This window comes from Microplitis demolitor, chromosome 7 (genome assembly GCF_026212275.2).
Source record: "Microplitis demolitor isolate Queensland-Clemson2020A chromosome 7, iyMicDemo2.1a, whole genome shotgun sequence".
Classification (NCBI taxonomy): Eukaryota; Metazoa; Arthropoda; class Insecta; order Hymenoptera; family Braconidae; genus Microplitis; species Microplitis demolitor.
Genome location: NC_068551.1, coordinates 20496731 through 20513228, shown reverse-complemented (window position 1 = coordinate 20513228; position 16498 = coordinate 20496731). Strand labels below are relative to the sequence as shown.

General features: G+C 26.8%; 3 protein-coding genes and 1 long non-coding RNA gene across 5 annotated transcripts; 1 reads left to right on the top strand and 3 right to left on the bottom strand.

Moving 5' to 3' along the window:
• Nucleotides 1–333: 333 nt before the first annotated feature.
• Nucleotides 334–2417, bottom strand: LOC103574002 (acyl-CoA Delta-9 desaturase-like). Its single transcript, XM_008553319.3, has 5 exons — nt 2070–2417; nt 1826–1956; nt 1020–1225; nt 747–932; nt 334–665 (listed from the first exon to the last, which is right to left on the bottom strand). The coding sequence occupies exons 1-5, from the start codon at nt 2287–2289 to the stop codon at nt 416–418; spliced, it is 993 nt and encodes a 330-aa protein (XP_008551541.1). The 5' UTR covers nt 2290–2417; the 3' UTR covers nt 334–415.
• On the top strand, nt 846–7258 carry LOC103574003 (uncharacterized). Its single transcript, XR_549201.2, has 4 exons — nt 846–934; nt 5449–5590; nt 5899–6032; nt 7170–7258. It is a non-coding gene; the product is annotated as an uncharacterized LOC103574003 (long non-coding RNA).
• On the bottom strand, nt 2433–12401 carry LOC103574005 (probable ATP-dependent RNA helicase DHX35). Of its 2 annotated transcripts, XM_053740349.1 has the most exons (13): nt 12060–12401; nt 11687–11901; nt 7159–7338; nt 6769–6909; nt 6513–6675; nt 5880–6041; nt 5660–5806; nt 5443–5584; nt 5078–5364; nt 4307–4612; nt 4064–4217; nt 3004–3058; nt 2433–2712 (listed from the first exon to the last, which is right to left on the bottom strand). In XM_053740349.1, exons 1-13 carry the CDS (start codon nt 12088–12090, stop codon nt 2665–2667), a joined length of 2031 nt encoding a protein of 676 aa, XP_053596324.1. In that variant the 5' UTR covers nt 12091–12401; the 3' UTR covers nt 2433–2664. The 2 variants fall into 2 exon arrangements, with proteins under 2 accessions (XP_053596324.1, XP_008551544.1); XM_008553322.2 differs by lacking the exon at nt 2433–2712 and having other exon boundaries at nt 2755–3058.
• On the bottom strand, nt 8270–11778 carry LOC128668167 (ceramide phosphoethanolamine synthase). The gene is made up of 2 exons (XM_053740350.1): nt 11687–11778; nt 8270–11370 (listed from the first exon to the last, which is right to left on the bottom strand). Exon 2 carries the CDS (start codon nt 11037–11039, stop codon nt 9951–9953), a length of 1089 nt encoding a protein of 362 aa, XP_053596325.1. The 5' UTR covers nt 11040–11370; nt 11687–11778; the 3' UTR covers nt 8270–9950.
• Nucleotides 12402–16498: the final 4097 nt, after the last annotated feature.

The following is a 16498-nucleotide window of genomic DNA, read 5'->3' as shown; positions in this document are numbered from 1 at the left end:
TGTTTAAAAAAATTTGAAAATTTTTAATTGTCTGCTAACTTCAGAATCATTTAAAATTCTATTACTTTACTTAATATTTAATTATTTGTAAAAGTAATTTAATGAGTATGAATATACATGACAATTAGCAAATTTCCAAATAAAATGTAAGTAGAAAAAAATTTGAAAAATGCGTATTTATATATTTAAAAATTCAGTACGCGCTTTTTTTTAAATTTCATTATTTAAATTGCATGATTAATTTTTGTTTATTTATTCAGAATGTCCTTCAAAAGTGGGAAATATTGTCTAAGAATGGCCTTAATTTAAATATATTAAATAACAAGACAAAACTCTAAAATAATGAACATTTATTTCTTACTCATAGTGCAATTATAAATAATTTAAATAAATAAAACATTAATTGAATAAATTTTTAATAGTACGGATGTGAGCCATCGCCTTTATTTTGTACAACTTTCTTTATAAGCTGAGGATCTGCTGTTTTTAAATCAGTGGCCCACCCAAGTTTGGCAAAGAAATCAATCCAGTCAGTGGTAGTATTAAGAAATACGTGTTTGAATTCAGCAGCTCTGTAGTCCCACGGAAACACATGATGATAATTGTGCCAGCCTTCACCAGCAGCTGCCCAGCCTACCCATATATTTTCCACAGGTCCGATATTCCTATTAATAATCCAAATAAATAATTAAAATAAATGCAAATATTATTTCTGACAACATGGAAAATTTTTAATTTATTCTCACTTGTCATAGCGCCGATATCCGAACATGTGAGCGAAGCTATTAACAGACCATGTAATATTCAAAGTCCAAGGATAACGCATGAATATTTGAGATATTATTGACCATTTCACGTCTTGATTGAAAAAATATACGGGTATTATTACTGGTATAACAAAGGTCAATAAAGTATTGAGAATAATGAAATTTCTGTAAGTAAAAACGCTTTAAATATTTAATACCTTTTGTAATAATTGATAAAATTATATCAAGTTTATAAAAAATAAGTTAATGTACTTGTCAAAAAATTGAACAACTGGATCCGCTAGAATGTCACTCATATCAATCCCAGCACCGTACTTACGAACTTCGGGTTTTTTTTTAATCATCAACCATCCGACGTGACTGAACCAAAACCCGCGATTATTATCATGAGGATCTGCTATTGTGTCTGTATATTTATGATGAAGTCTATGGTCTCTTACCCAATTGAATATTCTGTTCTATAGTTTAATAATTTATAATAAATTACTATATATTAAGAGTATGCAGACAATTCCCCGCTACCGCTCACTAGTCGGGATTTCGCCGAGATAGAGATTTTAAAAAACTTACAGTTGTTATCAATTAGGAGTAAAACGAAATTTGGTACATGGGTAAACTAGTCTACAAAATTTCATAATTCAAATTATAAAATTGACAAAGATTTTACAGAAATTTATTTTCCAAATTTCGTTTAACTAATTGTTAGCAACTGTATTTTTTAAAAAATCTATCTCGGTGAAATTTTCCTGCTTTCAATTAATGCTTTTATTTTTTTTTTAATTAATCAAATAATTGTATTACCGCTATGACTAAGTCATTGAATATTTTTAAAAAGCAGGGGGTATTGTCCGTAATGCCCTTAATATAAACCAAAAAATAATAAATTGTCTGGAATTTCTAGTCTTAAATTTTTAAATTAATGTAAAATTAAATTCAAAGTTCCTAATACGGAAACTTAGCATTTTTTTTCCACGGTCTACTTTGCAATCGCAAAATTGCTTTATTTCATTATTTAGTCATATATTTTATAGATAATTAATTAATAAAAAAAAACGTACTTGGCCAGCAGAATAATAAAGAGTTGCGAAAAAAATACGGAGTGGTACATTAGCTTTATAAGAACGATGTGTCCACAGTCGATGTACTCCACCAGTTACTCCCAATCCTGACATTATTACCATAACAAATACTAAAAATTTATCAATTAAACTTCAATTAATCACTTACTAGACATAGATATTGAGACAATAAAACAATTATAATAATAATTATTATTAATTTATATTGTTATTAAACACTTACGCCATACACATAATATTTTATGTTGAAAGTAATTAAAAGTAAGGGTGCAATACAAAGATATTAAATGAATAGAAATCATAAAAATAGCATTTTTCCAAATAATGTCAGTTTCAAATTCGTACCATGCTTTAGTTTTTTTTTCTACTGGTATTATTTCACAATAATCTGTTTTATTATTCCCAGAGGGCAATTTTCTGGCCGTCAAATTATTAGGCGGCATTATAATTTTATTTTAAAAATTTGAATAATCAAAACTGTATTTATTAATATAGAAATTTAAAAATAATACTTATGATCATGATAATAAAAATAAAATTGGTATTTATTTGAAATACTTGACTAAATAAATTTTCTAGTTTCACCAAAGGTGATGGTGATCAGAGACTTGCAACCAAACTAAGCGATCAATAACAAACAATTTATAAATTACATTTGAATTATCGATGAGTGCTAAATAATTCGAAAATCATGTGATGTTTGAATTTATTTTTTTTCAAGAATGTAAGCGGATGATGTGTGAACTTTAAGTTCCTATTGTCCAGACTGTAAATATTCATAATGCAGAAATTATATTACTCATGATGGAATCAATTTATTAATAAATCCCAAAAACGTGACCACAGGCTATCGTGCTCGTAGAGTTCTAAACATATTTGTAATTTATTTATTTTTTTTTTTTTTTTTCATCTCAAAATGAATTTTCTTATGTTGGTGTAATTAAACAGCATTAAATAAAGCTCATTAATGCTTGCATTTATAGTCAAATTAAGTGGTATTTTTTATATTATTTACAATGGATATTTATTTATAAATGTATTTTATTAATTAATTGATAATTGATAATTAAAATAGTAATAACAATTTATACAGAATTCAAAGCCGTTCGCTCGTAAAAATGTGGAGCTAATTCTAAAAGCCACTCGGGATTAATTACCGTCAGTTCTCTCATGTATGTTTTTGTTGTTTGTAAAATTTCACAGAATAATACCCTAAAAAAAAAAAAAAAAAAAAAATATTATTACAGTCGAGTCGCGTTATAAGTCCTATTAGTGTCTCTCTCATATTAACGTGAGTCTGGTTAAAAGAAAAAGATACAAGTCGGACTTATAACGCGACTCGACTGTATTATTATTTAATAATGAGGCAGATGTGAGTATCACTGAGGTTTAAAATACGACTGCGTAAGAAAAAAATTTTAAATGACTAATGGACAATATTCTCACATTTTTAATAGTAAATTTCAAATTCAAGTTTAAAAGGTGAAGAAAAAAAAATGGATTGTTATTAAATAACTATGTATATTTATATGTTAATATTTAAAACTATTCATTGTTTGAAATAACCTTTTGAAAAAAAAATGTTCGATTAATCGAGGAGTATTAAACATTTTTCCTGATTCAGAAATTTTATTCTCATCATTAAGATATTCGAAGTTTTCATTTTATGTTCTTTGTCAATAATTAAATTTCGTGATTAAATCATAAGAGAAACAAAAAAAAGCCAATAAAATAAATTAATACGACATACTTTTGATTATTCGATGCTAAAAATATGTAAGTTAAAATATTTAATAAGAAATTTTGTGATTAAAATACCCTAGTTCCAAAAATTAAGGGATAGTAAAAAATTTCTAATTTCTAAAAGTACCCGGGAATTTAATTGCGACAAAAATTTTTAAATCCACGTCTCCAAAATAATAAAAAGTTAAGCCCATAGATTGTTTTGAAGACAAACAAAAATTTTGAAACCGCGCAAAATAAAAAGTTTATAGACCAGATCAGAAAACTGTACGAACATTTTCTTTCAAGTTACAACCTGTTGAAACCCACTTGAAAACTAAAATTTTCAACTGTCACAATTAACATCCCGATACTTTTTTAAATTCCCTGACATTTCCATGATATTTCCCGGTTGCATTAAATTCCCTGAGAGTTATCGACATTTCCGGTTTGTGGTGACCCTGTACTAACATAATATTATGTAAATTTATTTACCATTGCGGTTGTTGGATTGTATACAGACAACTATTAGGATGTATATATAAATCTTTGTCACCTCTAACTGTTTTATAAACACCAGTGTAATGTAAAAATGCGGCGTTTGGGAATAAACCAGCAGTAAGACATCGCAAAATTAATTTTAAATCACCTAAAATAAAATACAACCATATCCATATATTAATACATCAATACATTAACAATACTATGAATATTTTAAAATGAACATATTTATATTACCATTAGATGACGTAATTGGTATATTTAAATTTGTCATCATAACACGCATTTTCTTACGTATTTCCGTAGCGCGTTTCAATCCTTTGACATTTAAAAAATATTTTTGACACCAACTTGATGATTTATATTTTTCATAAGCTTTATATATATTCAACATCGTAATTAGATCACCTTCTTCAACTTCAAATTTTCTGTGTGCAACACGTGCTTTTATGGATCCTTGACCACTTGATGGTCGTATTAATATATTTTGCACTTGAAGCATTGATAGTATTGTTGATATTTCATCAGAACAACCCATTTCACCTGAAATTAAAAACAGTAAAATCAACGACTGATTAATTATTAACATATTTTGATTGAAAAAAAAATGATATACAAGAAAAGTTTTCTATGACAGTGCGATAAGACTGATAAACAAATATGAAACTTATCATAGATTTGAATTTAAGCTCAAAGAACTATTGACCGGTTAGATTTATCAGAAAACAATAAGATACCTTTTTTGTAGAGCATTTAATTCTCTACAAATATGTCTTATGTTCGTTAAAATTCATTTATATGTTAACGAGTGATAAAATTTCAAAGTTAAAAAAAAAAATGATTCCTATGTTACACTAATTATGTCATTGCGTGGTGGCCAAAAAGTGGCCAAAAACGGTACCTCTACCCTATAGGATATAATTTTGTATATCTTATAGGTCTGTCATTGGCTTACACTGTTGGGTCTCGTTAAATAAATAGATAAATTATTATTATTTTTTTTAATACCTGAAGTATATAAACATTTAGCAAATACTGGTTCTAGTGGCATTTCAGCCATCGTAAATCCCAATGGTTTCGTTAAATTACCGTCTCTATCAATAGCATCTAAAGCGTAAAGTAATTCCAATCCAGCAACTAGACTTTTACTCGGTGGTACCGATGGAAAATTAAATCTCAATACATTATCTATTCCTAGTGCTTTCAGTTGTAAAATTGCTGGTGCTAAATCTGAACGCTGCATTTCAGGTGGATTTGATTCAATAAAATCATCGTACGCACTTTCTGTATACAGTCTAAATAAATATTTGTAATTAATAAGTATTTAAATAAATAAATAAATTAATTAATTAATTGACTGATATATTTATTACCTGTAGGCTTTTCCTGATTGAACACGACCGGCACGACCAGCGCGCTGGTCAGCTGATGCCTTTGATACTGGAGCAACAATCAGACTGTTTGTATGAGTATCAACATCAAACCATGGAAGTTTAGCGAAACCACAATCAATTACTGTTGGTAATCAATAATAAATAAATTTATGTAATAAAATAACTCGGTAATTAAAAAATATGATTTGATAGTTACTGTAAACAATATTTGGAATAGTAATTGAGGTCTCAGCAATATTTGTAGCAATAACAATTTTACGTGTATTTTTTTGCGCTTTCCAAAACACTTTTAATTGATCTGCATTTGGTAGGGATCCGTACATTGGTAGTGGCATAATTTTATCTGTAAATAAAATAAAAATGTTTTATATTTAATTAAAAGATGATATTTGAATAAATAAGTAATGACTATTTACGTTTTCCATCTTTGATGAGATCTGCATGCTCAGATAAAAGAGAGACAGCTCGATCCACTTCATCCATACCAGTAAGAAAAGCTAAAATATCACCAGGGTCTTCGGCTTCGTGAATTTTTAATGCGGTTTCCACTACTGCTTTTACATAATCAGGTACTGGTTCTATAAAAATTCATAAATTATCATTATATATATTTTTTTTGGCAATACAATTGCCTCATTCTCAACCATTATCAAGAGGCTACTTCTGCAATAATTATTAAATTTTGCTTTTGTATATTTACTTATTTTAAGGAATGCGCACTATTAAAATAGTAATTTTTGTAATTTGATATTGTTTTTTAAGACAATGTCTTCCCTTTCCCAACCTACGTACAGATAAAATTTTATTTTGTCCCTATAGGATAAATATATATACGTTTTGTATATTTATTTGGGAAGTAATGATAAAAAAAAAGTATAAAATAAAATTTCCAATGTACTAGTATGATGAAAGTATCTTCGTAAAAATTTTATAAGTTAATTACGTCATTAGGTCTTTTACAAATTATTTTATTAAAATTTTTAGTGTAAAAACTGGCCCTGAAGTGGCCAAAAATGGTACCTAGGCTATTTAAAAAAAAAAAAAAATACCTTTGACATAAAATATATCGACAGGATATAGACGTCCCTCAACACTTAATATAACTGCTGTATTTTTTGTTGAATCTTTTGATGCATTTAAATTGAAATAATCTCGTAACTCTTCAGCATCAACAGTCGCTGAAGAAACGATGAGTTTTAAATCCTTGCGTTTCTACAAAATAAACAAATTTTAAATAATTTATAGAAGTGAATTATAAAAAATTATTTTTATATTTATTGAATTATGATAAATTTATTTACTTACTCGTATTATTTTTTTTAGTAATCCCATAATTATATCTGTCAATAAAGTACGTTCATGTACTTCGTCAAGTATTATTACACAGTACTTAGTAAGTAAAGGATCACTCATCATTTCTCTTAACAAAATTCCTTCTGTCATATACTGAAATAAAATTTAAAAAATTAATTAATTAATTAAGTGATTAACAATACACAAAATAATAATGATTTATTATTGGTTGCTCAATAATTTTTAAAAAATTATAACAATCAAAAGAAGTAGCTCAATATTATCATCAAATTTCTTGGTAATTATTTTTATCATTACAGAGCATTGATATTTTTTTTAATGGATTACAAAAATAAAAGCTAAATATATAGTTAATATATATAATTAATAATTATATTTTACTTTAATTTTAGTGGTTTCGTCAGTACAGTCGTCAAATCTTATAGAGTAACCAACATCAGTACCAAGAATACACCCGCGTTCATCCGCAACTCGATTTGCTAAAGAAGTTGCTGCAACTCTTCTCGGCTCTGTTATGCAAATTATTTTTCCATCTGTACTCCATCCTGCTTCTACTAAATACTATTTAACAAAAGAAAAAATAATATTACTTATTTTAATTAATTAATTAATTACTTTATAAATAAAAATATGAAGATGTTTCATTTAGAGCCAAGACAATAATTAGATTTATGATAATAAATCAGAGAAGAGAAACCAAAAAATAAAAACCAATTAAATTTTTTGTAATTTAAAAACGTCACGAGTATCGAAATTTATTCAATTAAAAAATAAATTGAAGCATTAATTGAAAAGACAATTTCGCCGAAATATAGAATTCAAAAACAATTACTTACAGTTTTAATCAATTAAGAGTTAAACGAAATTTGTAAAATAAATTTAAGTAAAATCTTCATGTCAATTTTATAATTCGAATTTCAAATTTCATTTGACTCCCAATTGATGTCAACTGTAAGTAAATTTTTAAAATTTATAACTCAATGAAATTATCCTTTTTCCAATTAATGCTTTGATTTATTTTTTAATTAATTGATAAAATTTTGATACGCTTATGACAGTAGTCATAGAAAATTTTTAAAAAGTGGCTGGCAGTCTAAGAATGCCCTTAAAGTTTTTTTTTTTTCAAGTTCATTTTACGCCAACAAATTAAAATTAATTGTCATCCAATAGATAAGTGGAACTCAATGATGCATTTTTAAAATAATTTGTCGATAAATTCTTCAGGATTTCAAAACATTTCTCACAATGTTAGTGTTGATTACTAGTATTTAATTATCATCATATGATACTTAACTTGAATTAAATTGTTACTTAATTGAATTAAATAAAAGCAATCGCTTGAAAATTATTTTTCTTGTCAATTGTTAAATTTATAAAAAAAAATACACACACTCACCCAAGGACTTCTCTGATTTATTATCGTAAATTAGGATAAATTTGAGTAAATGCCAATAAATAATTTTTATAAAAATTTATTTCACAATCGTATGAGTTTGTCTTACATATATTTTTCATATAAAATAATGAATTTAAAAATATAATCGCACTTTATTCTTAAAGATAAATTACATGAGATCTGTAAAGCTTCAAAACTATTTTTCACTCTTAAATATTAATGTATTATAATAAAAAATTTTTTTTTCTTTTTATTAATTAGTTTTCGAAGATTTAAATTCACAATCTAGTATTTTTTATAAGGCAAGACTATTGAATATTAATCAGTTCTGTTTACAAAATTAAGTAATCGGCTTTTTTATTTATTGTAACTATGCTGAATACTTAAGGGGGAAAGGGGTCTGAGATACAAAAAAAGGAGGTCATTTTTGTGATTTTTTTTTCAGAGTAGCGTCTTTATTAAAATTCTTAAAATTTGTAACACTATTAAGCATCATTCCAAGAATATTCTCCTAAATTTTCATTAAAAAATATTGAAAAATAAGACAGTGGTGGTGGGGAGAGACGAGTCAAAAAAAAAGTCTTCATGCCGTAGGCAGGATAACTCATGACTGTTTTATCTGAAATAAAAAAAACCAAAAAGATTTCTTTAGTACATAAGTTTATCTTAGAGTTGAACGAAGGATTTTTTTTTCAATAACTACTTATTTTTTAATTAAACAAAAGGAAGAATTTTTGGGAAAAATCATAATTTTTTGATTGCACCTTTACCAAAAATTCAAAAATAAATATTTTTTATTCCTTCGTTTAAATCCAAGATAAACTTATGTACTAAAGAAATCTTTTTGGTTTTTTAATTTCAGATGAAGCAGTCATGCGTTATCCTGCCTACCGCATGGAGACTTTTTTTAAGGTGACTCGGTTCACCCCTCTACTGGCTTGTTTTTCATTGTTTTTTTATGAAAATTTAACAGAATATTCTTGGAATGTTGCTTAATTATATCATAAACTTTAAGAATTTTAATAAAGAAGCTACTCTGAAAAAAAAAATCACAAAAATATCCTCTTTTTTTTGTATTTCAGACCCCCTTCCCCCCTTAATACAAATATTATAAGAATATTAATAATTTTTATTTTTTTATTAACAATTAGTATAATAAAATGGAATTCTTTTTTTAGAACTAGACAAACGTGATGTCAATTTATTATTTTATTTAAATAATTAATAATTATGCAGTATCACGACTTTACTTATTACTGTGATAAGTTCTTTTTATCTTAAAAATATTTACTCACGTGTGGATGATAAAAAATTTTATCTAAATATATTTAAAAAAAAATAATCGAACAGATTTTAATTAAATTACCAAAAAATAAATCCGTTTGATCAATTAAAAAGATTAATCATTATTCTAAAACAAATTTATAAATAAAATATATAGAAAGCTGGACACTGACAAGTGTACAGAGACTTACGTTCAAGTACTTTACCCTAATTGTAATAATGCAATTATTTTTACGCTGTATTTTTATTTCAATTATTTTTATGACTAAAAAATTTTTTTTTTCTAATTAATTATTTTTTTAATTATTTGTCATAATGAACAACTGCTTTATGGCCATGAATAAAATAAAATAAATATCAAGTTTTTAAAATTTTTTTTTACAAACCCATGCATCAAATTTAAAATAATTTTAATATTTCGAACTCTTATCAAATATATTCTATCTAAATAAATTATCAGAAAAAAACTAGAATTAAATTATTTAAATATTAATTACATCAAAGTCGAGTTATTGATACTATCAACAGATACAGCTCCCGGAGATTCAATGTCCCATATATATCTATAATTTTGTATGTAATAAAAGTCAGAAATATAAACAAAAATAAATATAATAATATAAACAACCCAGCGGACGGCGTATATGTATTCCCATAATTTATCAATAAATATAGCGACTAAAATGTAATCAGTCAAAGCATGGGGATTTATAAGTCTCCATGCCGTCGTTACAACCCAAAAAAAATTGCTTCTTATCACATCTGTTTGTTTGCAGTAAAAAGCATCCTCAGTAATAGCTGCCGACACTTGATAGTCACCTTCTAATAAATTCTGATACAAATCAATATATCGATTCCATGCTAAACTTGATGCAATCAGCGTCCCAGTAAATAATAACAGTGTCGGTACAATATTATTAAACCGTATTTTTTTTTTATCAATGCATGAATCAACAACTCCGTCCTCAATAGAAGTTACCGAGGATTGTAATCTAACATAATCACCTCGTCCTCGATTTGATGATGTGGATTTAAGATAATAATATATTCCAACAATAAGAGCAACACTTCCAAGTGAATCACAAAGAGCATCAACATAATAACCAGTGCTTCCGACATCTGAATGTTCACCGCCAATATGTTTTCGTTTTCTTGCAACCAACCCATCAACGTCATCCAGCCATGAACGTATTTGATAAACTACGACACCAATTCTACGGTGCACTAATGATTTACTTGAAATTAATTTACCCGCCAAACAGGCAACCAGTACATGGAATAGACTTATGTAATTCGGCGACAACCATTCCCATTTACTCAGCAAAAGTATTCTGTCAGTGAGGGCTGCAAGTGGTCCGAGTATATAAAAATTCAAGTAGTCCAGCATCAGACCTTTTACTGTCACGATACAGAATGGGTTTAAGTCACATGGTACCATCGATTCATATTTAAATCCTTCTTTTGTTGGTCTTATTGAATAATTTTTTATGCGATAGTACAGACGTAAATCCATAGCGACACAAAAAAATATATATACCACAAAAAATGATATTATCAAACGTTTTTCTATCATGTGGATCATCGTTACAAATTTAAATAAACTTTAAAACTTAACGTGTTTACTATCCGGAAGTCCAAGTGTTGTGTCAGGTGTCCATGAGGATTTTTTTTTTTTATATCAATACATATATTTTTTAAAAATTTTATTTTCAATGTATTATCTTATCTAACGTTTCTTATCATCATCAATTGTCATTAAATACGTGTCGTACTCATCGGTAACTTGTCATTAATAGTAATAATAATAATTATAATAGTAATAGTAAAAATAATAATATGTACTAATGACAATGTGCAATAGATGATTAGTTTAAAATTATTTAGCTCTAATTCAAAATATTCTTTCTACCAGTCTGTAATTATTAATATTAATTTTAATTATAATCGAGTTTTATTTTTTTATTTTTATATGAGTGTGAATGTATCAGACAGATAATTTATAAATTTTAAATAAATAAATTAAAATAAAATTTTAAAAAACGCGCGTACGGATTTTTCATTTATCTAAGTACGCATTTTTAAATTTTTATTCTACTTTTTAATTATTCAAAAATTTAAAAAATTCATACTTGTCAGTTACATTGACACTCAATTTTATATCTTGATAAATTAATATTCATATTCATGTATATGTAATTTAAATGATTGGTTGTAGAGGTTTAAAGTTACCTGGGGTACTTGGGTACTTTTTCCACAACCGGTTTCCCCAATCAGCACAAGTGTTTGATAATTTTCCAATAGATAAATTATTTCGGAGCGGTTTTTAAATATAGGAAGACGTTTACGCTGCAGATCTATTGCCAATGAATGATTTGCGTTGTAAATAAATTGAGTTCCTGAATGTGCATCAATATCAGGTTTATCTTCGTGCCATGAACTGTCACCTAATAATAAATTATTGTTAATAATATTTTTATTATTGTAATTTAAAATTAACACGCTTTTAAATGATAAAATTTTTTATTTCGTTGAGACATTAAGGAAAATTAAATGGCAGTTTTATTATATATTAATATATTTATATGTAATATGTATGACTTACCAGGAGATATAAATTTCAATTTAGACGTCATTGAAATTTATTAGATAAAATTTATTTTATTTTAAAGCCTTTTAAATACAAAACCGTGTCATTTGTTATTAGATTTTAAAAATTATGTAATTCAAATTTAAATATGTATATTTATGTGTCATTACTTTGGTATTTTTGTGATAAAAATATATTTAAATTTTATTGAGCAATAATTTTAATATTTTTTTATACTTCTAATTTATGATATTTTGTTTTTTATAATGAAAATATTTTTAGGTGATGATGTTATTGTTGTTAATTATAAAATGACGCGTGGAAACATGAACATGTTGTAGATGTAGGCTATAGATATTGTCACAGCTCCCTTAAGTTGGCGGGGGGAATTCGATTTTTGGCAAATTTTTTTTAGCAATTCGTTTGTTCGTCGATTGTTCGTCAATGTTCGCTATAAATAATTATTTGTTCGTTCTTTATTTTTTTTTAAATAAATTTTTAAAAATTTATTTGAAGTTAGCGGTGACTATACTCATTTTCTATCTTTTTTAATTTTTTTTCCATTTATCTTGATTTGTTTGTTAATACCCCACCAAAAATAGCGTTTGTTTGTTTGTTTTTATATTTATAATTAATTATTAAAATTTTAATTATGCCCGTTGATCTAATAGTAGTTGTGCGCATGCGCAAGTGTCTGCTCTAGGTTTAAAATTTTTTATTGTTTTCATTATTATTTATGTTTTAATTAAATTAGTAATCTTATCAAGTAATTATCAAATCCTGTTGATCATCTAGCACATCGTAAGAGTATCCAGGTATTTATCGGAGAGAAATGTCAATAAGCCACAATAAAATATGAAACGAAAGAGTCCTCAAAGAATCTTAGAAAACCACTTTTAATATTATTATTATTATCTTTATTTATTTAATATTTAATACACTCGACTAATTATTTTGTTTTATCAATATTAATTATGTATTAAAAATACTGAAAACATTTTAATGTTATTTTCATTTACTCTTTTATAATTTACCGCTCTGTTTTGTAACTTACGTGGTGTGTCACCTATTATCAAGTATTTTAACTTGCCGTTCAACTAGTATTTTTGTGTTACACAGTTGGTCTCATAAATAGTTGGTAAACCAATTACTAAATTACAAGTATCATCGAAGTCAATAATAAATAAATATAATATTGGAGCAGGTTTGTAAAATTAAACTAATAATTAATTATTTATTTAATATTAGAGTAGACTTATACAATTGAAGTTATTAATTATTCATTTGCGCAATTTTTATAAATTTATATTTTGCGTCTACATTGAGACTCAAAATAACTTAGCCTAAGAAATTTGATGAAAATTTTAATTAATATTTATTATTAAACATCATTTTATAATTAAAGATGTTTTTCTAATTTTTTTTTTTTTTTTTTTTTTTTTTTTTTTCCAAATATTAAAATTTTTTTTATTTTTCAGTTTTGAAAACAATATTTTTATACCACTTATCAAAATGGAGCTCAACTCTATAATGTTTCACCAATCGGATGTGATTCTTTCATCTAATCTCCAACATTATTTGTCCTTCATTTATATGTAAGTATATTACCATTAATTATTAGTACTGCTATTAATAATTTTTACATCATTTTATTTTTTAATTATAAATGTGTAAGTATTTATGATCTTGGCGATTCTTGGAGTAGTTCAAATGTTATTATAGAAGTCACAGTTTATTGAATTGTTAATTATTTCAAGCTGAAATTTATATTTATAATTTTACTAGCCGACCTGATAATAACAGATACAACAAAAAAAGAATTAGCGAAATCGGCCCAGCCGTTTACGCCCGATGCTGTAAACGAGGGAAATCAGGATTTATTTGCATATATAAAGATATGCATTAAGAATATTCAAACTTATGTTTGCGTATTGTTTGATTGCGATTTTTATGTATGGAAAGCGCCCAATTTTAAGTAATAAATAAAAATTTCTCTTTAAAATTACATCGTTTTTAATTTTATGATCGGAACGTTTTAATTCCGTTTTAGGCATCGTGGGAACTGATTAATTATTTTATTGTTATTAATTTCAGATTTTTTTATTTATTCGAACACCTTTTTAAGATGAATTTTCCCAGTGACAACAAGGAAAAGTTCAGCAAAATTATTAATTGGAGTTTATTGGTAAGTAGCTAGTTTTGCAAACAGTAAAAAAATTATCATTAATAATTTTTTTTTTTTTTTTGCACATAGTAAAATTAAATATTTAAATCAAATTCTATTAGAAATAATTAATTCCCAAGTAACATACACCCAACTTTAAGATGTCTTTAAAAGGATAAAGCAAATTTTCTTTTGTCTCAAAGTCACCTTTTTCGGTGTAAATACAACATGCAAATGTTAGTCCCGGAGCGAAAATTTGTGTTGTTTTTCCTGTCTTATGTCAATTAAAAAGTCGTTTAGATGACTTATTAGCTACTATTTGTAATTTTTCACTTTTTGTCGTCATTTGTGTCAAGTCTTTTAAGTAGATATTTTTTCGGTGACATAAATTTCTGATCGTTTTGTCAACATGTTGGTGCCTTATCGATGTAGCACAAAATTGCCTAAAAACTGATTCCTGATAGCCAGAGTTACTGACGAGAAAGTTGGTGTAAATGAGTTGCGAACAACTTGACGACGAGTTGTCGACAACTTTCAGCTTTTGTAACTGTATTGACTACAAGTTGTCGACAAGTCTCTTGGAAAGTTGCGATCAATTTATGGAAAGGCCAACTTGGCGGCAGGTCGCCACCCTGGCTATCAGGGATATCTTATAGATGTCACAAAGGCAAGTGTGACACTTGGGTTATTATCAGTCGATAAATTAGGTGATACAACCTATTATTTCTAAAATCTAATCCAAGGAAATATTTATTTATTAAAATATTTATTAGATGCATAGTAATCAGGCTGACGAAAACATTTTAATTCCTTTCTTTTATAAATAATTATTATATAATAATTATTTATAACAATTATTTTTACATAATAATTATTTATAATAAAATAAATATTATTTTCTACGTTGATCACTTAACTTAAATTGTGGTAAACGGATTATTTGCTTAAATATATTAACTTAAATTATTATTTTAAGTAAAAAATAAATTGATGCTGTATGGACGTCAATTAATTTTTTTTTTCTTTTCATTTCAGGTTTTATCAATCATTAACTCAATAATGCCGAGACCACTGCTTGTATCAGATGAGGACTCAATAGCTGTTATAAAAAGATATATGAGCTACTTCTGTTCAGATACCTTGCCAGCATACTCTGCTGAGGTATGGTCGAAAATGTCCAAGGAACCAGAATTTGTGGGTAAATGGAATACTGCAGCAGTTAGGACCAACATAAAAGACAATCGTAGGGGGATTTTGACTAGAGCAAGAAAAGAATGTGGATATTTTTCCCAAATAATTAAGAAAAAATTCACTTATAGTAATAATGATGATGATGACAATGACAGCAATGATAATAATGATAATGATGACAGTGATGATAATAGCGATAAGGATTATTTTAATAAACTATATGCTAAAGAGCGGGATGATGTTCCATGTTTTCATGTTGAAATTGCTAGAGGTGTTTGGGAATGTATGTATAAAAAAGACAATAGTTGTAAAAATCCTAGGTTACAGCCGAAAGTGTGGACTGACACTATTGCCTTTGAATTATGGCATCAGTTTGAACTACCGTGTGCCTTTGTATTTAAAAAAGGCACAATTCATGAAAATGGAAATTATTATGCGACATTTATTGGCAAGTGCAAAAGTAAAGTGTGCAATAATCCTATTTTTGGTTACATCGAAAACAATCCTGGGGACAAAGGTTCTGTTTTTATTAATTTTCGATGCCGGGATACTCGTTTTGAAGTTCATGATGAAGTTACAAGGCCACTGCAAGCCGAGCGAAGAAAAATGTTTAAAACTATGATCGATGCAAATGGAGTTAAGGGAACTATTTTGGAGCAAGCTAAAGATCTGTTAAAACCAGGTAGTACTCAATGTCCTGTTCTATTCAATTCTAATGTTTTATATCAAGTAAAGAAAGAATCTAAGGAAGAAAAGTTGAATGTCAAGCCAGAAGATCGGAGAGATTTGATTAAAGCTATTTATCGTATCAACGAGGACGATAATCCTGCTCATCAAAATTTTATAAAAGTTGTAATTGATACGCCTTTTTCAGTATTTTATGTTTCACCGCAACAAATCCATTGTTATAACGAATACAGGCGTCTTCACAGACACTATTCTTCTGTTTGTATTGATGCTACAGGAGGTCTTGCAAAAAAATTTCTAGACAGCAAAAATAAAACTACGAGTAGTATTTTTTTATACCAAATCGTAATTAATTTTAGTAATACTTCACAATCTGTTTATCAAATTTTATCGGAAATTCATGACACTAAGA